A 27,537-nucleotide genomic window follows, 5' to 3' on the forward strand; every position below is an offset into this window, starting at 1 on the left:
GATAAATGCAGAAGCTAAGTTAAATTAGTGTTGACTTCTGAACTTGAGAGGTCCTGTCAAAAAATGCTGCAGTCCAAAGTTGCTACTTTTATGATTTTTATACAATAAGCAGTGACCAACAATTTTCAGTCACAGAGTATTAGAGTACTGTGATATAGGTTTACCAAAAAAAAGAGTACTGTGATATAGAAAAGTTGCAAAAATGACCAAGTTGGCAGGTGGTTTATCTTCAAATGTACTGAAGATTGAGGTATTTGATAAGATGTTGCAGTCCAAAGTTGCTACGTTTATGATTTTTATACAATATGCACAGTGACCAACATCATATATGCACAGTTTCAGTAGCAACAAGTTTCAGCATAAGGAAAAAAAACAAATCAAAATCAAGTACTTCAGATTCCAATCTTCTTAATCACATGTATATTAGATGTCAGGATAACAATCCACAAGTAAAAGATATATACCAATAATTCGTGTTCCCTTCCTTTCTCCCATGACCTCTGTGATCATATCCACTTGTTCATCAACAGGGATTGGCTCATTTTCAATAGCCCCTGGGTCTGCCTCTCCATTTTCTGCTAGAATCTCATCAAGCTTCCTCTTAACTTTTTCCTGCCATAAATAAACATCTTACTAATTATACAACATATAAACTGAATTTAATCCAACATCACATTCAAAACACAGTCACATCTAAAGTTTAAGCCTACCAAGATCACAATACTCACCGCCTTTTCCTTTCCGTTCTTGCTAGGTAGGTAAGAATCCAGAAAACCCACAACGTTCGCGGCCGGATGTCCTCTCTCTAAGTAGGCACTCGCTCTAAAACTCATAGGGAGCGACCTTGAGCAGTGGTTGATAGGGTTAGGGTTCTTTGTCCGATTAGCGTGGTTCTGCACACACATAGCCTCAAAAAAATAAAAACAATAAAACAGTAAGAACACAATTCAGGTTATAAACTAATTTTCAAACAATTTGGTGAAATCAGTTAGATAAAATTACCATATAATCAGGGTCCCTGAAGTGTTGGCACAAGTAGCTCCACTGATCTGGACAATGCACAAATTCTAGGGGAACTTCAGCATTCCATAGATTGAAATGCCGCTTGCAATCCTGCTTCCAGTCCTTGTACCTCTCATAGGCCAACCTATCAATTAAGTTCCACATTTTCGTATCTAAGGCTGGTATATCATAATAAGTCTACAATACCAATAAGCATCCACATTAGTACAAGCCATATAATTACATAGAGACCAGCCACAATGAAATTAAAAAGGCAGACCTTCAAATAATTGTCAACCGTTTTTCTTTGGTGAAGTTGTAGCTCATAAAATGTCGGCGCAAGCATTGGCACACGTGCCTTGACACAACAGCCAATGTCGTGGGAGAGGAGGCTTCGGTTATTTTTCAAGTGAGGTCCGGAGTGGAAATCCGACCATTGAAGCGTGAGCCTGTGTCCCATTACCTTCACTATGTGTTCCGTCTTGTTGCTGACCACAATTCCACGCTTCCGAACATTGCCATCTGCACATGACATTAAGTACTGAGAGTTAGACAAGTTCAGTTCCACTTATACATACCTCTATAACATTGATAAGCATGAACATATTCCAAACATAATATGCTATTATTGAAAGGGTATGTGTCAAACACATTAATATATAACAACGTCAAAAGCCAATTCACTTATATATAACACTCAGACTACTTTGATTACAATTTCTTGTATATACACAGAAACCCTGCAATAACAATATATAGGGTTGGGCACGGGCCCGGCCCGGGCAATTTTTTTCAGGGTCCGGGCCCGGCCCGGTTGTAGTGTGACGGGCCGGGTTTTTTTCTAAAAAAACCAGGGCCCGGGTAAAACCCGGCCCGGGTCAATTAATTGCAGGGCCCGGGTAAAACCCGGACCGGTAATATCCGGGTCGAGCCCGCCCGGTTTTCCGGGCCTAACTCTGTTTTTGGCTAGTTGGCGGCGAATTGGCAGTGCGAGACAACGACAATGGGAATTATGGGATTGGAATTAGTTAAGTTTAAGGTTATTTGGTTATGTTCCAGTGTCATTGTATCTATTCTATAAGTTTAGGATCACTTACGAAAACCAATTACATAATAACACCTAATGTCCCAGGTTTCCGGGTTTTTTTTGTTTAAAGATTTGAAGGCCCGGGACCGGCCCGGACATAACAAAGCCCGGCCCGTTTATCACATGACAACATATGAGCCCGGCAAAAAACCCGGCCCGCCCGGACGGGCCCGGCGGTCCGGTCCGGGTTTTTTTTCTTTTTCGGGCTTTTTGCCCAGCCCTAACAATATATATAACAAAGCAGTAATCTCCTTAATCAACAATTTACTTATATATAACACTCAGATTTGATTACAATTTCCTCCCCATATACACATAAACTCTGCAATAACACCAACTCACAATAACAATATATATATAACAAAGCAGTAATTTGTCTCCTTAATCATCAATTTACTTATATATAACACTCAGACTACTTTCTGATTACAATTTCTTGTATATACACAAAAACCCTCCAATAACACATTAACACCAACTCACAATAACAATATATATAACAAAGCAGTAATCTTTCTCCTTAATCATCAATTTACTTATATATAACACTCAGACTACTTTCTGATTACAATTTCTTATATATACACAGAAACCCTGCAATAACACATTAACACCAACTCATAATAACAATATATATAACAAAGCAGTAATCTTTCTCCTTAATCACCATATCACACTAATCAAAATCAAAATTCCAAATCGGGATTAAACCCTAAAACAGAAACAACATCTCGCAATCAAAATTGGAATAGAAAACGCAAATTAAAGAGATATCAAAGAAGGGGATCTAAATACCAATTGCAGCTTCGGTGTCTTTGGATCGAATGCTTTTAGGCTTGTCGGTTGAGGCGTCGCCGCTGGCCGGGGTGGAGCTGGAGAAGATTTCTGGTTCGTCATCAAATGAGGAGGCGGCGGAGGTGAAGGCACGGTGTTCCCTATTCCAAGTGGGGGAGGTAGTGGAGGTGAAGGCGCGGCTCCTTCCTCAGTTGAGGTGGCTTGTGGGCGATCGGAAGCAGCAAGTTGAGCTTCTAATGTGGCATCTTCTACTCGAGCTTGTGCGGCGGCTGCTCGCTTCGATTTACCCCTAGCCATCGCCGATGTGAATTTGGGCGGTGGAGATGAGAAGAGAGAGGGGATATAGGAGCGGTGGAGCTGAGAAGAGAGAGGGAATGTAGGAGCGGCAGAGAGAATTTGGGGATGGGTGTGGGTAACAGAGAATTTGTGTTCGATAACAACTCAGATCAATGCTAAGATTGAAAACACCACTATATACCGAAATTGCTTGCGGGACGGGCTCTTGATAAGGTTCTTCAACTTGATTGCCGATAGGAGGTCTCTCATCGTTATGTGTTGTAAGTGTACTAGCACGGTATACATTTCTATGCGACATAACATTAACTACCTTCCAAGCCTCACCTGCCTTCGGATCCTCTACATAGAACACTTGTTTTGCCGTGCTTGCTAGAGCAAAAGGCGAATCCTCATACCAACTACTGTTTGTATCCACTGATAACAAGCCATGATCTAACTTAATACTCCCACTATTAGGGTCAGTGTCGTACCATTTACATTTGAACAACACAACCGGCATCCGGTCTGTGTATAGCAATTCAAGAACATACTCAAGAATTCTGTAATAGTGATTGCCCGACACTGTCTCTACCATGACTCCAATATTCTGGGTCTGCAAGTATTGATCAATTTTCCATGTATAAACTTGACCCCGTTCACATAACATGCTGAATAAATACGGTGATTTTGTGGTCTTTGGGCTAATCTCAGTACCTCCGGTTTTAAGTATCCATGCCCACTTGCATGTAGATTTGAGACCTGTAATGGAGAAATTATTTTAATGTAAGTTAGATTGTACCGTGATAATCACATAATTTTGTAAGTCTGAAAAAAACTTAATATCATACCCATTTGAGGAAATAAGAATGAAAATGCCTCCTACGTGCTTTCTCATCACCCTCTGGATATTGTTCCTGAAACTTTTTTTGATGTCCTGCCATGTAGTGGGCTACTTCTTTACATTCGCACAAAACTTGCCAATGAGCCTCATCAATCTCAAGTTCAGTTAACCTCATTCGTGATACGAGCTTATCTGGCCGCACAAGTTCAGAAACAACTGAAATACTATACTGGGGTGCATTCGGAATATTTGCATCCTCTAGAAGTCCGGTAGATAGCATGTATGAATTGCAGTAGGTCACTGACTCCCATGTAATATATCGCTCAGAAATACAACCCTCTGGGTAACATGTATTGTTAACCGAATTTTTATATGTCCCAAGTTGCCTGTAAAAGAAAATATTTAGTACATGACATTGAATTTGTTAGTCCATTACATAAAACTCTTAAAAATTAGCATCATACCGTTTTATGGGAAACATCCAGGTAAAATGCACAGGACCGGTTAGCAACACTTGTTCGGAAAGGTGAACCATGACGTGAACCATGATTGTAAAAAAATTTGGAGGAAAAATCATCTCCAGATTACATAGAATCATGACTATCTCATCTTCCATTACCCGAACGTCCACCTTTTTCAACTCTCTGGCACACAATTTCTGAAACCATATGGATAGTGCTACTAAAGGCTTGACGACGTTCAATTGTAAGTACTTACGGATAACTATTGGAAGAAGACGTTGAAGCATTACATGGCAATCATATGTCTTTAATCCATGAAACTTTTTATCACGTACGTTAACCTTACTCCTCAAACTCCCAGCATAACCATGAGGGTACTTGACATCACGGAACCATTCGAATACATCTGTTTTAAATTCGGGCTTCACCAAGAATGGTGCATGAGGAAGATGTCCATTGGCCCTTTGCCACTGATGTTGCCGCACTCCCCTTTTTTTTAAAGCATCACGGGCCTTTGGACCATCCTTAGACTTTCCTTGAATACCAAGAATGGTTCCAATGATGTTGTCCCACACATTCTTTTCAATGTGCATGACATCAAAGCTGTATCTAACTTTAATTAATTTCCAATAAGGAAGCATCCAAAACATCTCGTGATTCCAACATACTCTGTTCTTCGGATTATAAGGAGTCTTGAAGGCATCATGCAAGCTAAGCGTCGAGTAATCGCGACTGTTGATTTTTGCCAAAATTTCCTCCCCGGACAAAGAACGGGCCCTTTGCCACTGATTTTTGCCTATGCTCACTAAACTCATTGAATGCCTGACCAGCGGACCGCTAAGGGTGGTTTTGGGGTAGCCATTTGCGGAGACCCTCGTATGCCATCCTCCCACATATGTGAACTGAGCTCACATCATACAAACAAATAGGACACGCCTTGTACCCATGGGTCGATGACCCTGCCACCATCCCTAAACCTGGAAAGTCACTAATGGTCCACAAAACTGCTGCTCTCATCATGAAAGTAGATTGGTCATGCCTATCAACAGTAAGAACTCCAGTTTCCCATAACTTTAGAAGCTCGTCGACCAATGGCTCCATGAACACACTAAGACATTTTTCAGGTGACTTTGGACCGGGGATCAACATAGTCCACATGTTATACTCCTTCTTCATACACATTGATGGAGGCAAATTATACGGCATCACAACAACAGGCCAGGTGCTATGTAAAGTACCCATTGTTCCAAAAGGATTGAAACCGTCGGTTGCTAGTCCGAGTCGCACATTTCTCACGTCGTTGGCAAAATCAGGAAATGTTCTGTCGAAATGTAGCCATGCCTCCCCATCTGCGGGATGTTTCAGCCAGTCATTATCTACATTCCTCTCTCCATGCCACCGCATTGCTTTTGCAGTGTTTGTCGACATGTATAGACGCTTCAACCTAGGAGTCAAAGGGAAGTAGCGGAGGACTTTCCTGGCAATCTTGTTGTTCCGTCTACCTTCACGTGACATCCATATTGAAGTGTGGCATATGGGACACTCATCATATTCAACATATTTTTTATAAAACAACACACAATTATACTCACATACATCAATAGTCTCATAACCCAAACCAATGTCCCTACAAATATTTTTCATCCTTCTAAAATCAAGAGGATAATTGTGTTCATTAGGAAGCAAGCCTCTAATATAATTACAAAGGTCGTGAACACTTTTATCAGACCATCCATTTTTCACTTTTATTTTCATTGCATTTAAGACTGCACCCAAAACAATCCCAGTACTCCCAGGATACAACGGGGTATGTGCTTCTTGTAAAAGTCTATCATACTTCTGATAATCATCATCTACGACATCCTCAAAAGTAAGGTCACCATTATTACTGGGGTCATCACCCAAAGCTGGCTCGTATCCAACATAATAAAGAAAAACATCATGAAAATGTCCATAGTGGGATTCATGGACGAACCGACACCACTGCTAGAAGATGCCCTTTGCTCTAGGATTTGTCTTCGAAGCATATCAATTCTCAATTCATTTGATACTTCACCGTGTCTATCTCATACTGTATAATTAGGCGACATACCGAAATGAGACAAGTGTGCACACATGGTTAGTATATCAACCGGATCTCGATTGTTATGACAAACGGTGCACGGGCAACTATGGAAATCTTCCCATTAGCAGTATCCCTCACCTAGTTCACAAAGTTATGGATCCCCTCAAGGTACTTTGGGTGACTGCGGCAGTAATGCATCCAACTCTTGTCCATTTTTCCTGTCATAACATAAATAATAAAAACACACTAAATTAGAAAACAATACAATACACAAAATATTTATTCATGTTCATCTTCACCTTATGCCTCCGGTTAGGATCTCATCCCATTCAAGAGAACACTTCCTTTATTAAGCTTTCTTGCATTCATCGGTTTCGCTCTCAGTTTTGGGAAAAGTTCGGCAGCATATCCCTACAGTTCCCCAAGTTCACAAAAATCTAAACCTAGTTTGCACTCAGGGAACATTATAGGGAAATCCTGCCGAAATCTATACCCAAGACCGAAAACAAAACCACATGAAGTGCAGACTTGCTCAACAAAGTCATGTTCTCCCAAGCTGTCCAAAAATGGGACAATTCAAGAATCAAATGTCGCACAAGTGATTCTCGAACGAGATTTCTAAGCTAAAAGCAAACCAGTGAATTATTGTGAGAGTTGATGCACTCTCACACACATTCATCTAGTTAATAAATACATACAAAAATAAAAATTGGAAACAAAAACACATGAAAACCAAATGGTTTTCACATTCACACATAAATCAACACTAATTAAATCTAAAAACAATTAAGAAATCCAACACTAAATCTAGTTAACTAAATTCATAATCATAGACAAAATTAATCATACTCAAAATACCGAACTTGGAGTAATCATTTATAAACCCACTTCCAACACTAAATCCAACATATATGTATGAACTAACTACTAATTTTAACACAACAAAATATCCTTGCATATAAACATGGAATTGATGGAAGTGCAATACTGAAATTCAAATAACTAATAAAACAGGTGATGACTAGCGAGATCAATTGAACTCAGACTATTTTTTTTATATGGATCAAAAAGGTCTAACATATAACCAATAAGACTTAAAATGAGATACCCCTTTATGATCATGTCTATAAAGAACTGCATTGTTTTTGTCACCTGAGCAGTCCAGGTACTGCATTTCTTACCCCAATACTATAGCCAGCTAACTGATAATCATCCATCTGCTACCATATCAAACAAGCACAAACCAACTCAAAGTTTCACACCACATATTAGGGAAAATAGGTCCAAGTACTTACCAGGCCAAGAACTTCACATTGAGTGACTTATTTACACTAAAGCTAATACAAAATCAGAAAATGCTTTCTACAATGAACATCTAGTTTACTTAAATTTTCCAAACACAAAATTCAACCTTTAATAAACATCAAATATGGTAAAAATGATGGAGAAAGATATAGATTTCATACTAACCTTACTCAATTCAATGAGAGAAGAGAGGAGAACAAGCTTTCAACTCCCAAATCGAAAATTTTTCCCTGTGAACAGTAAATCACAGTTGCAGGTTCTTAGATCTGGTTTGAGTTTTGTTTTAAAGATCCGTCTCTAAAGTAGATAAAAGACAAGACCCATCTCTAAAGTAGATAAAAGACTTAAGCGACGAAACAATATTTCGTCGCCTAGGTCCTCTTACACGACTATATATATATTGGTCGCCTAAGGTAATCACAGGCGACGAAACCATGGTTTCGTCGCCTAAACCATCTTACGCGACGACAAGTTTAACTTATCTGACAATGATACAGTGCGTCGCGTAAGAATATCGTAGGCGACGAACATGGTTGAGTTGGTCGCGTAAGTTTCAAGATGGCGTAGTGATATACCCTAACAAATACCAGAAAATCCAGGCCATAGGCTATAGCCTTACCAGCCTTCTACACAAATATTTCGCCCCTAACAGCAATGAGAGTTATATGCGGCGCTGCACTATAGACGAATCCCCAAAATCACTACCTAATACTAATCTAATGCTAATAAACATGCTAATATAATAGAAAAGAACTCTCTTTTATGTATACACTTTCCTCGGTTTCACTACTATCACGGACTTTACGCAATCAATCGGATCACTTAGCTATCCCTTAACACAACATAGGTCATTGAAATGATCTCAGAGACTCACCAGAGCCCAAAAGCCAAGATCTTTGATTAAACATATTCCCATTCGAAAGGTGCCTAACCGCATGGATGATCTCAGAAGAATCTAGATCATGTAATGATATTAACTACGATAGGGGCATATGTTTTATTTACATCATAAAAAGTTGCCTAGGAGCGTATTCAATGTAATTTAGAAAAGGGTGTTGGAATTGGCGCACCTCTTTTTACAATATGCACACTCTTTTAATTTTTTAATATTTCTTTATCCATTGTTCTAACCCCAAATTATCCCTCTTTCTTTCACTTAAAAATTGAAATCTGAATGGCAATGGAGTCCTCTTCCTCAATTTTCTCTCCCTCTTCCGGCTAAAATTGTGTCTCACCGACCTTGGTACCTGCTTGTCTCCTGGTCTATACCCGCCTTCTTCCTCCTCTCATCGTCATGGCCACGGTGGTCGAGTCTAGAAAGGCGATTGAGCAGACCAATGAGACGAGTTTGACCGTCGGAGGATGGTAAGCGTGGGCCGGGATTCTATGGCGGCTCAAAGTTACAATGGTGAGAGTTGTTGTCGGAGTCTGCGTCGAAGATGCTGATGAACTCTAGCCTGGTGAATTTTATCAGAGTCTTGATGGAGTTGCAAGAATTTGAAAATTAGTGAGGGAAATTTCCGGAGGAGCTCTGTATCACTGTATGTTTTTATAGAAACTTATATGTGGATCACTACTTCCAAAAAATGTGTTCAATGTTGTAAACTCTTACCAATACCTGCCCTAAGTGCTCTCAAATTCACCACCCGGTATTCTTTGTGTCTCTCACATTATTGCATATCTTCAGGTGATTAATTTTCTAAATAATGCAGGTTGTTTTTGGTACTTGATTCAATCTAATGAGAGCAAAGATACAAATGTCGGGTACTGGAGGCCAACATAGGAAGCATCTAAAATATTCTCAAACTCTATTATCACTGGTTGGAGAACAATTCTTGAATAAAACTTGCCAAAAAGTTTCCTGAACGTGCTTCATCTCCATTACAAAGTAATAATTTGTGACCGTAATCTTGTTGAAGTTGAATTTCATATTAGACATGGATTTGTAGTTTTTCTGAGTAGTTTGATTCTTAGGAAAAGATCAAAGAGATAATTTGATTAGTTTTTGGTACTCAGAACCTCAATGTTCAATATTTATGGCGGGTTTGGCTTTTGATATATAGAAGTATAGATCAGTACATTGATTGGCAATTTTCTGTAGCTAATGGTGTGGTCTATGTCAATGTTCACCTCATACTTGTTCGAGGTCAACCAAGATTTTCCTTCCAGAGGGGACATTTAAGTTGTGTTCTTCCCAGCGACGGAGTCTAGTCGAATTAGATCGAGAGAAAGGGTCTAATTTTCTAACATTTGACATTTAAGCTTTAGCCCGGATAAAGGGAATTTGAGTTTTAGTATAAGGGTAACTTGGTAGAAGCATTAGATGGGGTGTGCAGATTGCAAAAAGGGTTGTGCAAATTTCAGCACCCTTTAGAAATTAGAATGTATAAATTCACTACCCTATTGGAATACATAAAAATTTTATATGCACGGTAGGCAACTTACAATCGGATACACTGGACGGTTAGATCGACTACTTGTCCCAGTATCCATTATATCTTATTCAATCAAGCATACATTTCTCAATTTTGCTTTACATCTCTCAGTCAAATGATTTGTACATGTCAAAATCATTGATCAAAGAAGAAATGGCGTTGACTTATCTATTGATCTATCTAATCGCTCTCCGCAAAGGATAATTAAACTGAAAGTACCATTATTGCAAGGTTTCTTGTATCCAAGGCTTACAAATTCAAGAAATAAACCATTTATTTTCAACTGAATAGCTCAATATCGCTCTCTCCCCCTAACCCTAGCAACTAGGGTTTTGTGTGAAGTTTGACAAAATCTACAGATCTCCTCTGCTATGGCTGGTCAAATCTGTTCTCCTTCGCGTGGTAGCTTGTTTACTTGTGGTGGTGGTTCCTCTTCTGTTCGATCGTCGGGTTCTGCATGCGCCTTCTTTGGGTAGGGAGGTCAGGCTGCGGTGATTGCTCGTAGAATGAGCAAAATTCTGGTGGCTTCCTTAACACTGGCATCTGTGGTAGGTCCCAGATCTTGCCTACAACTTGATGGTTTGTGCGAATCTTTTCGTCAACCACCATTCCTCTCTGGTATTTCAGTCCAAGTGAGTTCTCTTGACGGTGTTGCAGGCTGGATTTGGCATGCAGCGGCTTATTGGTGGCTCGACGGACTAGGGGTCGAAGGTTGTCCAGATTTGGGATGTGTATGTCGTCGAGTGCTCGGGTGTGGCGGCGATGGTAACTTGGTGATTAGAGACGGCCCTGTGTCTCGAGATCGGAAGTTGCAACTGGTGGAAAGTGGAGGCGGTGACCCCGAGTACACAAGTCTCAGATGTGGACTCTCGAGTTGGGCTGCTGGGTTTGTGAGCTTGGTTGTTGGGCCTTCCATGGAGTGCTCAAAGTTTTGGCCATGGGGAAACATATATTCCTTCTTAGGTGGGCTTGGTTATACTGGGTCTTTTTGGCCCAAAGGGGATTTTAATCTGAATCGGAAAAGGGCATGTCTTCATCTATTTTGGTTGGATAATTTTAACAAGTTTCTAAGTGAGTGTGGCATGTTTGGTTAAAAGAGCTATAAACTGTCTTAGAAGATGAATGTACTTTTGATTATTAAGTATTTAGGTGGAAGTGTTTAGTAGCTGAGTTACTAATTCTTTCTATGGTCTTTAAATGTGTTTTATTTCACATGAATATATTATGACTTCTTGATTAAAAAAAATATTTTATTCAATCACTAATCATCCATGCACAATAATTGCTCAAAGGGCCCATAAAAAACACTTCAAAGTGGGACAATGGGAAAGGACGTACATTGTGGTTAGTGGAGAAGTTGGGACCTTCAACGCAATGACGCATATTACTTCTCCATGAAAAAAATAGGGACATCCCGATCGGGGAGAAGGCCCCCCTCGATTAGGTTCTGTATAGTCCACAACTCTTTTTCCATTTCCATGTGGCATTCAAGTTGTGTCCACCTACTATTTTTAGGTGAAAGGTTTCTGTCCTTTTCTATTAGACTCTAGGGTTACACATTTATCCACGCAGACAAAAATTAATGCGGCAACTAACTCCATGATTGTATCATACAATTTGACCAAAAGTACAATGGCATGCATTTTCTGCATGTTACCCATAATGAATCCAGTGCTAAGTTCTGCTTGCACTATATATGAGAATACGTTCGCAACTTCACATATACCAGTCGGACACCAAGCGTCTCCAACGAAAAGATGCAAACGGCTCCAAGCTCTATTTTAATTTAGATATAGATTACCTTAGAATAATTTATGTGAAACTTAAGCTTTTGTCCAACCAAAAGTTGCTGCAACATGTTGGAGTCGATCACAACAATGAACGATTGTGAAATTTGTGATTTTTCTCTCCCATATTAATTGCATGAATAACATTCTGGTTTTTTTTTTGTTACAATAACATTCTGACTTTTGCCTTTACGCGTTCGAATTTTGGTCAGAAAACTAGAGCATAAACAGTCGTTACTTGTATACCATTATTGTTCACGACCTGGGATTGGAGCCTGAATTTGGTTCCAATAATTACCATACGTGCACGTTTTAACCAAACTCATTGACCACAGGATTACATAATTCAGCTCAAGCACATCAGATCATGAACATGAAGGGAGTTACGCGTAAGCAGCAGTATTTTCAACTGTGGTATTATATTTCAGATCTCACATCCACTGACTTTCCTGCTTTCTTTCACTTACTTGATCGGAAGTTTTCGGTTTTCTCGGGTGGTGGTGTCTCATCCGATACTGAGCCCCATGCACCATGATTTCCGTCAAAATCAATCAATCTTCACATCATATGCAGACCTGCATGCAAACAACTAGTGACCATATCAATGTGGACTAGCTCCTCTTTTTCAAGCTGAATAATTATATGGTCATGAAAGAAAAACTTGTATGGATGTATAGATAGATTCGATCGATTCGATGGAGCTAAACTCAGCTAACCGTTCAGCTTTGATAAAAAATTCCCGACTCGACGTAAATAGCATGCATCTCAGACCTCACAAATCATTGATATATATCTATGAGTTTGTGATCCAGGTCGAGTTCAGTGGGCAGGACAGTTTGCACAGAGGTTCACTGTTTAGGACAGGGGCCCCTAACAGTAAGGTGATCAATCCTACCCTACTCACGGACCCATGCCAGACCCAGCGCGCAGCACCATATATAACTTTTACTTAGCACGCAGGGATGGGGAATTCTCGTCTGATTCAATTAATATGTTCGGTAAGTATTCTGTAAATATCATAATGGGACATAATTCTCATGTGTCCATGTAGAATTTACCCCAATCAAGGGCTTAAATGAGGTTACTTGGCGTGCTAATTACACAAAATTTGATGAAAATGTTGGAGTAATTATTCTGTGTACCTGCCACACAATGTGACACTGCCATGTAGTGCACTCAGTTAATCATATCACGCGGTGAAAATAACAAAAAATTATTTATATATAAGAACCAATCAGAAACAAACACAGTAAAAAATGGACTAATAACATTAAGAGGTAAGTCACATATCTAATGTGGTGGATATATATATAATTTCTCATAGATGTTGTATATTTACAGTAGGCTACCTTCATGTCTTTGTAACTCTTTATTGGCTAGTGCAGTGGCACTAATCCAGCATATATTAATGAAACCATAGACATAAGTGTTGTCGGTAGCAATAAGACTGCTACCAGTCCTAATATACCAATCTAATAAGCCCGGAGCCACAAGTACATAATGATCCGAGATCAATTCTCATCGAGCCTGATCTGCGAGATGGATGAAAGACACCAAAAAAACATAAGTTAGGAGTGAGAAATTTGTAACCAGTCACAAACTGAAATGACATGTCCTAAACTTTAATTATTTACGCGTTAAAATCTAATTTATAACAACCGAACAAATATTTAATCTAAAATAATTGTGGCTGCACCCAAATCTTGGTTGGGCTGCCTACGTACCATTTTCCAATGATCAAGCCATTCGTAGTTCAACAGTTAACCAAGCCAAACACTCTAACGCACTGAAACCCCAAAACCCACACATTTACCACAAACCTACCACATTCACCATAACAACATAAACCTCATAACCATTATTCATCAAGTACACAACATCATATCCATTATCAATCAATACAATTACATAGCAGCCAACCTTAGATTAACATGATGCTTACGGTAAAAATATTTAATTCCTACCAACGATAATCAAGATCAACAACCTCATACGATAATCAAATTCACGATTAATATGTCGATAAGTTCGTATCGACGCATGCTATTCAATGGAGCAACTCACTGCTCCAAAACTCCCACACGCACCGCCACAACGGTTATGTGTGGCCCCACGCACCACCGCCCGCAACTACTCCAAAACCACTCGACTCCAACATCAAAGTTGTAAATCAAGAAGAGATTAGCAAATTTCATACCGGTGTCGAAGCTTGGTTTAGCCGTGAAGTGGCCGGAAAACACTAAGATGCCGACCGGGGTTTGACTTTTCGATCTCCCATCTACAGCTCGATTTGGGCTACAAACGGCATGGAATCAAGACCATATGAAGGATTTAGGTCGGATAGAAGCAACCCTGAGCTCCGAAGTCGCTAGAGACGGCGGCGCCGACGACGGCACTCCTTCCAGGCGTTGCAGCTCCGAGCATGGTGGTCGGCGGGACGCGGCACCGGTGTAGATCGATGGAGGACGGTGAGACAGTTCGAATGGGACCGGTGGCGCGCCGATCGGTGGCCAGACGACGGAGATCGGCCGGTCAGAAGAAATCTGGGTTTCTCTCGGGTGAACAGTACCCAACCCGATATTTTCAAAAAAAATTCCCCATTTTTATGAATTTTCACCCCCTATTTATACTATTTTCTAAAAATACCCCATACCATTTTTGATTCGTAACTTTTTCATACGAACTCCAATTTGGGCGTACCATGTGTCTACGAATTCGTATCGACGAGCACTAGCACTTTCGTGGAGGAAGTTTTCCCGAAAAACTCCCGCATCGAAAAGTCAATATTTAGAGTTCCTACAGTTAGTACGACTCCCGATAAAATGTAAAAATAAAATTATAAGAGTAAAAGATTCGGGGCGTATCACAAATCCTAGTCCCACATAAAGTGGCAATTTAGGGCATCTCCAACAGATTCTGTATTTTAGAGAAATCCTGGATTTTAGAGAAAAATCACTCAATTTTCACTCCAACACCTTCTCTATCATATTCTACAAAATAGAGAAAGTAAGGAGAGAATAATATTTTATCTATATTTGCAGCAATCTGTAAAAAATGACATAACAAAATATTAAATGCTTACACTTTCTCCAACAACTCAAATTTAGATTACAACCAATAAAAAATCTGAATAATTTATTACAAGTCAATAATATAAAAATATATAATTATTTATGGTTATAATAAATTTAAAAAATTGAATAATTTATTGTCGTTATAAATATATAAATCTGCAAAATAGAGAAGCTGTTGGAGTTTAAGCATAATTTTTTTTGAGATTTTGAAATTTACTTCTCTATTTAAGAAAAATTATGGAGAAGTTGTTGGAGATACTCTCAGAAGGACTCTCGCATAGAATTGTACAATGGCAACAAATCTCCATTTGAGGGTAATCATTCACTAGGCCAAAAATCGAGGTTCACAATGATTTTTAGTCATTGTCTAATATAGGGTTTTACAATTGTCTATTGAATAATTGTCTCTTTGATGGTTCAGACAATGCACTGAAAACATTGTCTATGACCCAACTTAAACAATGGACATGGCTAAAACAAGCATTGTCTGAACACCAGAAGAAACAACGCTTTTTAGTTTACAAGCATTGTAATAATGTCTATTTAACAATGGCACACTTCCAGTGTGCCTATTGCGTAAAGTTCATCTTAGACAATAGTTTTTAATCAATTTGATTAATGCTCTCTTTTATTTTGACTATTGCATATCTTTAACTATAGACAATGTTTTTGGTTTCATCCAATTGAATTGAATCATTTTTCATTTGAATCATAATTTCTTCCACAAAAAGAAACATAACTTGGACAGTTTCGCAAGTGAAGAATATTCTTACATTTACAACTTAATCAATTGCACTACAAGAAGCCAATTGGCACAAATATCTCAACCTATTCTTTTAACATATTGTATATGTACATTGAAGAGAAAAAATTAGAATAACTAAATAATACTAGGAGACTTCCCAAAATACTATCATATGCTCTGATCCACTAGCTACAAATAACCTTTGATAACATTGTTCCTTTCTTCAGCCCCTCTTACCACATGCATGAACAAGGCATATCTGATAAAAAAAATTAAAAAATTAATGAACCAAAGAAGTAAGAAAGAGAGTCACAAAGAATGAAGTTAAGTAGAAACTACTAACATAATTATGTAAAGTATCCATTACTATCTGCATAATATCATTGTCAAGACTAGGACCCCTTATATTGAGTAGCACGTGGAGTATGGATGCAACTTCAACCCTCTACCAAAACACCTTGAAAAAAATTTAGAAATAGTCCTCATTTTTGCTACAAATGTGCAGCAATTAAGACATATCAATTAAATGATCTTGTGTAAAATGATTGTAATGTTTGTACTTACCCTAGAAATATCAGTTTAGACAGGCATCAGTTTTGGATGATCAAAATACAATGTCCAATTACACTTTAAGCCAAATATTAGATCATTGATGACTATTGATCTAATTCAAACAATAGAATATTCACAAGGAAGAGCGCTTCTTCATCAACTGAACAAAACATTTACCTGCAAATATGTGATAGTTCGAAGAAGATCACCTTGTGAGATAAACTTAGTGTTGACAAAGCCTGCAATATAAATAGTTCATTTTATTAACAAAATGGCATACTTATTAAATTATTGCTAGAGAACACAATTACCAGAAGTAGCATATGACTTATCTAACATGAGCACAATAGTTTTCCTCTTCCTCTCACCCATTCCTTAATCCAACAACAAAATAAATTTCAAACAATTAATTGTTAGCAGATGCATACATTTAACTTAATGACAAGAAGGGGTCCATGACACAATCAATGAAGGCCATGAATAATATGAGCATAATCATGTATGAGAGAGAGAGAGAGAGAGAGATGATACCTGATACATTAATTGTAATTGTTCTTGAAGTCGCTATGCATCATAGTAAAAATTATAATTCAAAAACCTGAATTTTTATTAGAGATTAAAATTTAAAAGGTGCATTCACCCATACAAATAAGATATTCAAGAAACTATCAAAACTAGCTTTGTCTAAACCTAACCTCAACCTCTTAGATGTCATACATAAAAGGTTCACCTGCCAAACAGAACAAAAAGTTTAGAAACAATTTCTACAAGGAGCATGACAGATTGCTCAGTTACAAGTTTGCTCATGTTCGGTTACATTTCCATCAACATTAGTAATTTCTGGTAAGAGAACAGAGCCATATAAAATAGCATGAGTTACACTTGAGTCATTTGACCATTTACGTTTAGGAAACTAAGAACAACAACAGAATAAATACGTTTAGCAACTTGAAGCATTTGCTATGTCTGCCATGGCGAGTCGAAAGACGTTGTTGCTTCTAGGTGGCCACAGACTGAGGAGCCTGACTAATCATCAATTAGGATTTTAGGGTTTCATTAGGTGAATTTGGGAGATATGGTACACAATTGAGAGAGAGAGAGAGAGGGGGTGGGTTCAAAGAGTTGAAGAGGAGAGACCGAGAGACTAAGAGATTTGGGGTTACGGTTCGGGGGTGAGAAAAACTTGGGGTTGCGATTTGGGGGTGAGAGAGAAGAAAGAAGCCTCACTCGCTGGTTTGAGAGTAGGTTTCTATTAGTGAGAGGGAAATCTATTAAGTGGGGATAGCTAGGGTTTTTAAGACAATGATTTTGTTTTAAAAAAGCATTGTTAATAATCTATTGAAATAATGAATTTAAAGCTCGAACCCAACTAATGTAAAACCGAAATTGTCTGAAGTGGTTTAGACAATACCCAGAATGATAGAAAAAAACCATTGTCCACAATACGAGCTTAGACAATGTCCAGTTTTAAGACCATTGTCTCAAATCATATCCATAACAATGTTTTTTGTGCCGAGATATAAACCATTTTCCTAAACAACATATGACAATGGTACTTACAAAATCAGTGTCCAGCTGAAAATTTAGACAATGGTTATTTTGAGACCATTGTCTGACTTTTCAGACAATGGTTTTTATGGCGTCCATTGTCTACCAACTATTGTTTATTTGATATTTTGGCCTAGTGATTGTCTCTCTACATTAGACTAAACAATATAGTGAAGAATGTGAACTATGACTTACTTAGGCATTAGAGAGGAATATACTGGTATATCTGAATTATATCTTCCTGAACGCGGTTGGTAGTGTGATAGGAGACCAGAGACGACTACGTGATTGTGTTAAGCATTTTATGGGCCTTACGAGATTCAGTAGAATCATGAGGGACATAGAGGTTAAACCCAAATTAAAATATCTTCTGACATGCACTTGTGTACAAAGAGTGTTGCATTTGCTACTCTATTTATTTTATCAAAGCGGTGATACAACGAAAATATATTGTATTAATAGCTAGCACCACTACGGACAAGAGCATCTCCAGCCGTTGTGCTATATTTAACATCTCAGCTCAACGACTCTTATTTGACGTTGTAAAACCCCTCCAACCCATTCTACAATTAATTACATGTATATTTGACATTGCCTCCTCTTATGTCAAATTTGACATAGCTCAAGGCTTCTGCCAATTCTTTAATTTATTCGTATAAACACATACTCTATCACTGCTCATCTCTCTTTCTCACGTCCTCGTCTCCGCAGTGAACAAAAACCACTCAAAACCCAAAAAATCATCAAACAAAACCTATTTTCTTTCAATTCAACGATCGGCGCTGCCCTTGGTTATAAAAGATGAGCTTGACCTGACTGGTTATAAGCATCTTGAGGCGGAGATGCCACTCCCTCCGGTTAGAGTAGGGTCGTAGATCGGAGAGGACGGTGGAGACGAATCGAAAATAAATCTACAAGCATGGAGAGCATGCTTGAGAGTGGACTGACTTCATGTCTCGCTCTCTCTCTCTCTCTCTCTCTCTCTCTCTCTCTCTCTGCAACTTCATGTCGATCTTTCAGGGAGTGATGATGGGAAACTGATTTTTAGTGGGCAAATAAAGCAGCCAGAAAAGGCACAGTAAAAAGATATATGACCGCCACTCCCCCACAGTCCCACACACATAAAGATGATCATGGTTCATGATGATCACCACTCCTCCTCTTATACCTATTCTGGGATTAATTCCCCAAACTCGTGTTCAACTCCCTAATCCTGGTTTATCATCGTGTCTCGCTCCCAACCCTGAAGAATCGTCGTCTCTCTTTCTGTTTCTGATACACAAAACCAATTTAGCTGAGTAAATTGTGGGAAGGGTAAAACAAAAGCTGAGAAAGTTGGAGAGGAATTCTGCCCAAACAAAAGAAGGAACAAAAATACAAACTTTCTTTGTTCAGATATCTGATGATGCATGCACGTTTTGTCCTTCGATCACGACTCTTGGGCCTCTCTTCTTTCAGCTGCTTTCGGATTCTTTCTCTTTCTCTCTTTCTCTCTTTCTCTGATTGATTGATTCACATCAGAACAGAGAGAGCTTTAGAGAAAGAAGAGCGTGAAAGTCGCGGAAGAACTGTGTGAACTCAGCTCTTTCTATTTTTGATACTTACTCAGTTTCTCCCTCTACTGGGTTTCTCTGTCGACAGTCCTTTCGAAAAAGAAGAAGAAAATGGAGGTCACAGAGTTGTAGCAGAGAATAGTTCCCAAGGAATCTTTTTTGTAATTTCTGGTTTCTGGGGTTTTCTCCTTCTTTACAGAGTTGTAAAGAACCTGATTGGTTTTTTAATTGTGTTTTAATTGAGTGTGAGTTCCAATTTGCCAGGTTCTCCATTTTTTGGTGGATTCTGTAGTTTCTGTTCTTGATTTTGCAGAGGGTTTGTTTAGTTTTGGAAGCTCTGTAATGGCGGACAATAGCTCTCTGCCTTCTCCTAGACCCACTTCATCTTTCTTCTCTGCTCCAAGATTGTTCACTAGCTTCACCTCAAAACCGTTCACTGAAACTGAAGTTGTTAGGAGCCCAACTTCTATTCTTGAAACTAAGCCATTTTTTGGTCTAAGAAATCCATTCTGGTCGGAGTCAAACACACCCAAAACCCCAGAACCCGAAACCAAACGTCACTGGGACAAATTAGACACCAAAGGCATTGGCCTTGCCATTGTTGATGCTCTTATTGATGATGATGGCTCTGATCCAAAACCATCAAAGCCCCAAACTCGAATGGTCATTTTTGGCTCACAACTCAAGATTCAAATCCCTCCTCTGTCATCCTCTGTTCTTTCCCCTTCTGATTCACCAAAACTCGAAGCTGTTTTCGGAATCGAAAGGACTAATTCAGGAGGTCCATTCTCTTCCGGCCTATCTCAGTCTCCGGCTATGCGATCCCCATTTGGGACTGTCGGTTCTGGCAATGAGACTCCAGTTTCGCCTCAGGTTTTCAAAGGGTGTCTCTCTGTTAGTGAAATGGAGCTTTCTGAGGATTACACTTGTGTCATTTCTCATGGGCCAAATCCGAGAACTACTCATATCTTTGACAACTGCGTCGTGGAGAGCTGTGACGGTGTGCCTGAACTTTCCCCATCCCGCCAGGAAAACTCTTCAAGTTACCCGTCCGAGAGTTTCCTCGGCTTTTGCTACCGTTGCAAGAAGAATCTTGGTCAGGGCAAAGATATTTACATGTACAGGTTGGTCTTGTTCTTCTAATCTATCAAATTTGTTTAATCTTTGTGGGTTTCTTAGTTTGATCTATAGTTTCATTCTGCTGCTGTTGGTTTTAGTTTTTTCTTTTTATTGTGTTTGAATGGTTGGTGGGTTGTTTATGCTATAATGCTATATTGTCAGGCTTGAGACTTTACTCAAATTTGGATTAGAATCTTTATATATGATACTAGTAGATGATTGGTGTATATTATACTAGGATCCTAAATTCATAGTATATTGCAATTGGTAATTGATTGGCATTACTATAGCATATTAGTATTATAGATCTACATTTCCATCGTTTGGATAACACGACACATTGACACTGATGACAGACTATATCTGAATTTCCAAAGCTTTTCTTATTTTGCAGGTTAACTTGTCATTTGTCTAACTATATAAAAATCCTTCCTCATTTTTATATTTCTCGGTCATTTTTGGATACATGGCCATCTGGTATGTTCCATTTGAGGGTTGAACGCATGCTAATTCCTTGTTGGTTGCTGCAGAGGTGAGAAGGCTTTCTGCAGCAGTGAGTGCCGTTATCAGGAGATGGTGTTGGAAGAAGAAGAAGAAGAAGAAGAAGGGAGCTGATGATGTTTAATGGGAATTGTTCCCGACAGAAACACTTCACTGAAAGAAGAAAAGAAACCAAAAAGTGCTTAATAAGTCCTTCACCATAGGCTACTTCTGTTAATTTCTTCTTTGTTGCTAAATAATAGGGAAGGAATAGTCTCTGTGACACAAATATACAAATCCCTCATGAAAGACAAAGATGGCAGTTGAAGTTTTTCTGGGAAAATGCATCCTTTTCTTTTGGTTTTGTAATAGTTTTCTGAGCTCCCCCCTCCTTGTAGAGAGAGGTGAAGAGGGAATGCAGGGCTGAGATGTATGTACATTTGGAATTGTTATGAATTGAGTAATGAAATTGGTGTTGGATCTGGCAACTGTGGCATTTGTCTCTTAGTCTTTTGGATTATTTTCCCAGCTTTGGTTATGCTGATGATGGTGATCATGATGCCTGACAAAAGCTTACATTATCTTTGGACCAGAGTGTGTGCCAATGCCTAGGTATAGGTAAGATGCTCTTCTCCTTTTATAAAACGGTGTCTGTTTCTACACTTGTTGCTACTCATGATGAAAATGCCTACTCTTTTTCTGAGTTTTTATTCCGGGCAGTTTGAATAGGACACTAAGCAAGAGAGCATACTTTAGTGCAAAGTTTATGGGGCTGATTTCAAGGGAATAATTCTGCATAAAGGAAGCTAGGTTCTAAATATATACACATCATAATATATACACATCATAAATATATCACGGAGGTTCTTTGGTCCACCTTGTGAACATTCACCCACATAACCACTAACGGCGCGCTGTAGGCGAGCTTAGGATAGTTTCAACACCAGACCCTTTTGAACTTCTGTAACTTCCCTTCCCCGGCGACTCCCACATCAGAACAAGGTCGTTGCGGCTCGATTTACCTGACGACGATCCGAAAGATAATCATGGGTGTCGACATTGATAGCTTGAGTTCGACCAAGACCGCCAACCCGATTGAGCAGGATATGGATTTGAGGAGAAGAAGATTAGGAGAGAGAGAAAAAATTGACGATGAAGAGGAGAAGAAGTATAATTTGATTTGATACAACCCCGTGGATATGGGTCATTTAAGCAATCCCACTTTCTACTGGAAAAGAACAAAAACCATAGCCATCTATATTCTCTCTTTTGTTTGCAGATGATTTTAACACAAACCAAAATTTACAAGTTCAAGCATGAAGCATGATAGATGTTTCTCTACTTCATATCCCCGACCCACCCTACTCCGAATATCAACCCGCCATATCTTCTCCGCCAAAACTCAGAAGCCTTAAATCCACCCAAGAGTCGACATGCCGGAAACCCGACCCGACTCCAAAGCCCTGGATAATGGATAATGGGGGAATAGTGTTTTTATCAATGTTTTATTTTTAAAAACAAAATGATTATAGTTGAGCAAAGCTGAGTGGAATATTCAAGACACCACCACCACCGATGCCGCCGCAGACCACTACCCAAAATCCATATCCTTAACATGTTCAATCTTCCACCGAACAAAGACCCAATTGTATATAGAAACCCAATCATATACTTCTCAAATCCCCCAATTCATCATCCTCGCCCCGGCATTTCTCGCCACCGAGATCAATTAGGCGGCGGTCTTCGACTTCGTCTCCCGATCCAAGCAGTTACTTCATCGCCGTCATCTTGATCTACTGGAGAGGAGGATGGTTCATTTGTATTCTTGTTGACACCTCCGCCTACGACGCAGTCGTCGACCAAGAGGTCACCCATTTGGTGGTTCTTTCTGGTTTCCATGACTCAGAGATTCGTCAACGGCGGCGGGTTGCTCGATCAGGCATTCTTCTAGTCCAACCCAGTCTCGGTAATTTCACCAAGGCCTTCAACAAGTAAAAAGATGAATTTTGTTTGGGAAGTTTTCGTTGATTTCACCTACATACCCACATGTTGTGTTATGACCGTGATCTTTTATTTTCTACTTGTATTCAAAAAAACGTTAACAGAAGTTTATTGACTAACGTTAGATTCAGTCAATTACTAAAGAAGGGGCTGTAATTATGCCACGTAAGACAAGTGAACCTTCACCCTGTGAAGGGAAGAATTTTCGCATCACGATCGTTAACTTAGTATTCCAGCTAGGATGGTCTTGGTGCTGAAATGCTAACCAGTGCTCCGCCCATCCACAACACCGCCACCCCGGTGCTCATGTTAACTGCTAATCCTACACTACAGGCAGCCCGGTGTAGAGTATTAAACGGTTTATATTGATCAATCAACAACTACGAACAAACAAGTATACCGATATATATCTTGACACGAAAGAGATTTATGAACAAAGAATCACACCATATATATCTTGACACTAAAGAGTTTTGTTCAATCTCATGAAGTTGATTGGGGATGAGTCCCTACCTAAGAATTTTTCATATATTGATGGAGAGTGAGGGAGACGGAAGGCCTACTAATTCAATGAGTTTTGTGTTATTTTCTTTGATGATAAGGGGAAATACAAATGACCTGAACCAAATGTGATGGACTTATTGAACAAACTGACCAAACCAGAGTGAGACTTGTATCTTGCCAAACTGGAGTACTAGACTTTTACCTCACCTACAGCTGAGAAGAATAACTTGTGAATAGCATAACTGCATAAGCTATAGGATTTAGATGGTTCAAGAACTTCTTATATATATATCAATAATTTCGTGATCATGAGTTATAGGATTTAGGTGCTTCAAGAACTTCTAACATATCTTAAAAAATTCAGTACCTTTAAAAGTTCAGTAAAAAATTCAGTACCTTTAAAAGTTCAGTACCTTGTGACAGAAATTTTGTTATTGCATTAGAATTCAGCTGGCAACATGTAAATGATGACTTTTTAATTAATCGTATGTTGGAGTCCAGATGATTTGTATGTGATTTTCTAGTCAAGTAAACAATTGAAATGCTTTTACTACTTGTTCGTGAGTCGAAGTTCCAATCTCTCACTTTGTGGAAGGCGGAAACTAAGTCGGCTGTGTCGCTCTCTGCTGGGGTTTCTCCAGTGGCGTCACTGATCGAGATCTTTCCAAGATGGCGGCGGCGCTAATGAACCCAGCGGCAACTGTGGAGCCTGTGAGGCTCAATGGGGACAACGATCCCTTCTTCTACCTTTGTGGCAAGTTCTCTCCTTCAAGAAGTGTTGATTCCTCTTTTCATCGCCGTAGTTTCGTGAATATGAGAACTCAAGAATAAGATCTTGGTGCGGGAAGAAGAATAGGGTGTGTTCATCTTCCAATTCATCGATTTGGGAGAGAGAAACTGTGTTCTTGAATCCAGCCCTTGGTTTTATAACAACTCGATGTTGCTCGTGGCAGCCTATGACAGACTCCGATTTGTGGAGGATGTGCCCCTACATGTTAGGGAAGCACGGGTGGGGGTGACTGGGTTGATGATTGGAATTATCACTGAGAACACCCTACGTCGTATAGGGGATGGCTTGGGGGTGTATGTGCGGTCTGATCTTGTAGCTTTGCATAAGGAGAAAATCAATGGGTTCGGGTGGTTTTCGACATTCGGCATCAGATCCGTGCGAACTCGATTTTTGATTTCTCATTAGGACATTCTATGCCTCTTGCGTTCAGACTGGAAAATTGTTGCGGAGGTTGGGCCTGGGGAAAGTGTGCCAAGGTTGAGGGAAGCTGGGTTGAGCCGGTTGACTCCTCATTCTCTTTTGACCGAGTCTAGAGGAAATGGGCTGGAAGGGCTGGGCCCATCTAATGGGTTGATAGTTGTTTCTTCATCTAGGCTCTAGGAGGGTTCTTTGGGCATGGATGATCCAATCATCACTCTAAAGCGGAAGAAGAGAGGAAAATCGCTCACACTTGTGGAGCTGATTGAAGCCTCCATTGACCAAGATGAAGAAGGGTAGACTTTATGGCTCTCTAAACAAATCCAAAGAGAAGGTATAAGTGAAAGTCGGAGGTGGGTTCCCAAGTCTCCAAGTTGAATGGTATGCTCCAGGCCCTAATGTGAAGGGCAAAGATAAAGTTTAGTTTTGTATGTTGTCTATTGTTATGCTTGTATTAGTCATAAAATATGCAAACTTAATTCAATTTGAGTTTATTACCAAAGAACAGTTGTATATCGTGATAGGAGCATATAATGCGATGTTGTTAATATGTTATCTCTCTGATTTAGTTTAGTTATTGTCTTAATAATGTTCAGTTTGACTTAGTTTACCTTTTTAGGTATATTGGAGCAAAATAAGAGAAGATGTGTTTAAATGAACAAAATGAGCAATCAAACTCGGACTAAGAATTCTGCCTCTGCATGATAGTCAATTTCGACGGATCATAGCAGATAATATACTTAGAGGAAAATTATGAATAATATATTGATGGAAAGCCCTACGAGTCTAGTTTCCAAATGCACTGAAATCACAGCAATATCATTCTTTGGAGGAAGTTATGCTCGATTTACTGAGCAGAGGTCAAACTATGTGAGAATAAAGAGAGAAAACAATCATAGTCAAAAGAGGAAAAAAGGTATGAGGCACGAATATGGCTTCTACCAGGGTTTTTCTGAGCATCAATTATGAACAGAAAAATAAGTTATTTTAAGCCCTTAGATCACTTTAGCATCTGCTAAAAGAAGGGCCAAGATTAATTCAACTTTATAGGATTTTTTCCATATATATAGGAGACTTAATTAACGAGTTTGACACCTCCTTTTTGCCGTACTAACTCTCTTCTTCTTTGCTCCTTTTGTCGTTCTCTCTCCTCAACACAAAACTCTAGCGTTTGTTTAGGTTTTTTTGTTTTTCTTTAGCCATAGACATAGTTTGTAATAGTTTAAGTTCTCCTTGGTGTGATTCAAGCATGATGAAGAACAAAAAGTGTAAGCTATGACTTTCTTTTGTTATTTTATTTTTAATTCCAGTATTTTTCATTGTTTTTCCTTCTCACTCTTTGTGATGTTATTGTTATTTAATTACCTAAAAGTATGTTGTTTTGGTTTTAAGTACTTATGATTATATGTGCTTCATCTGGAATGTATCAATGATTTAGGTTGTCAGCGGCGTGCGCATATCTAAGTAAAATTGGTAGAGATTAATCATAGGTTACATACTAATGTATAAATTGTCAAAGGCATGCTCGGATTTGTGTGTTAGTATGTCCAAATTGTGCTTGTACTTAATGATTCATGTAACATGGAGTGTGTTTTGTGTTACATGAAATTTCTCTAGTATAGTCAGAGGTGTTCTCGGGTAGTTGAGATAGTTATTATATACATGAGAGATTACTTGGCCGCATGGGCTGTTTTCTCTTGAATTTGACTTAGACACGAAATAAATATGCCTAGGGTTGCTAGATTCTCGTATGTGTGTTTTTCTTTGTTTTGTTTGCGCTTAAGGATGATCAATTATATATATGTGTATAATTTATTTCTTTCTCGTATGAATTGAAAATCATAATCACAATCTCAAATTCTTTTAAACCTCTTGTATATATGTGAATATTGTATATTTATTTATTAACGCTCTATCTTGAAAAGTACCCTCAATTCCCGACCTATAACGATACTCTTAATTACATTATACTATCTTCTACAGGGTTTTTTATGGTCTTAAAAAACGTTCATCAAATGGCGCCGTTACTGGGGATTGAAAAATCCCTTACTTGATTTTGCGTTAATTTGTTGTAAATATATATTGTATTCTTGTCTGTAAATATAATTGTTTGTCTGTTACACTGTGCTTAATTGACATTGTGTGCTCATTTGATATTCGTGAATTCTATGATCATGCATGCTTTAGTATGAAAGATTTTTGTGATGTTTCTGTTCTTAACAAAAAAGAAAAAAGAAAAAAAGATATTTGTTAGCTACTGATTCGTAGATATCATGTTCCTTAAATCATAATTGTAGGTTGTGTACTTGACTCTGTGACATCTCTGACTTCACATGCTAACCTATATCATGTATATCAGTAATTACCCTAACAAGCTAACGTGTACGTGTTTGCTAACTTAATTAAGGTTTATGTGCCATGTAATTAAAGTTTGAACTTCCTGTGACATTTTGTAAATTTAATTTAAATTCCGAACTTGTACTTTCACTATGGGCTGAGACTAACTTTATTTCTATCACTTAGGACTCGTCAACAGGCCGAGTTCGGTCCGGCCCATGAGTAGCGGGCCCGGGTCTTAGTATATTTAAATAAGTGACGGGTCGGGCTGAGTATTTTCATAAATATGAAAATTCAAACCCGTCCACCTAAAGTGGGTTTTTGCGGTCCAGGCCTTGCGTATTTTTACGGGACGGGCCTTGC

The 27,537-nt window shown here is 38.9% G+C and overlaps 2 protein-coding genes across 2 annotated transcripts; both read left to right on the forward strand.

The window, feature by feature from the left end:
* Window positions 1–9,126: 9,126 nt before the first annotated feature.
* Window positions 9,127–11,368, forward strand: LOC126792222 (uncharacterized). Its single transcript, XM_050518687.1, has 4 exons — window positions 9,127–9,197; window positions 9,545–9,554; window positions 10,773–10,815; window positions 10,895–11,368. The coding sequence occupies exons 1-4, from the start codon at window positions 9,127–9,129 to the stop codon at window positions 11,359–11,361; spliced, it is 591 nt and encodes a 196-aa protein (XP_050374644.1). The 3' UTR covers window positions 11,362–11,368.
* Window positions 11,369–18,944: 7,576 nt separating this feature from the next.
* On the forward strand, window positions 18,945–21,613 carry LOC126790497 (FCS-Like Zinc finger 8-like). Its single transcript, XM_050516748.1, has 2 exons — window positions 18,945–20,650; window positions 21,176–21,613. The coding sequence occupies exons 1-2, from the start codon at window positions 19,869–19,871 to the stop codon at window positions 21,258–21,260; spliced, it is 867 nt and encodes a 288-aa protein (XP_050372705.1). The 5' UTR covers window positions 18,945–19,868; the 3' UTR covers window positions 21,261–21,613.
* Window positions 21,614–27,537: the final 5,924 nt, after the last annotated feature.

This window comes from Argentina anserina, chromosome 4, assembly GCF_933775445.1.
Source record: "Argentina anserina chromosome 4, drPotAnse1.1, whole genome shotgun sequence".
NCBI classification, from domain to species: domain Eukaryota; kingdom Viridiplantae; phylum Streptophyta; class Magnoliopsida; order Rosales; family Rosaceae; genus Argentina; species Argentina anserina.

Bases quoted from the DNA above. Each gene is read 5' to 3' on its own strand.
- LOC126790497 (XM_050516748.1), top strand. From the start codon at position 19,869: ATGGCGGACAATAGCTCTCTGCCTTCTCCTAGACCCACTTCATCTTTC. The intron at 20,651-21,175 runs GTTGGTCTTGTT...TGGTTGCTGCAG, and splicing joins AAAGATATTTACATGTACAG to AGGTGAGAAGGCTTTCTGCA.
- LOC126792222 (XM_050518687.1), top strand. From the start codon at position 9,127: ATGGCCACGGTGGTCGAGTCTAGAAAGGCGATTGAGCAGACCAATGAG. The intron at 10,816-10,894 runs GTAGGTCCCAGA...CTGGTATTTCAG, and splicing joins CCTTAACACTGGCATCTGTG to TCCAAGTGAGTTCTCTTGAC.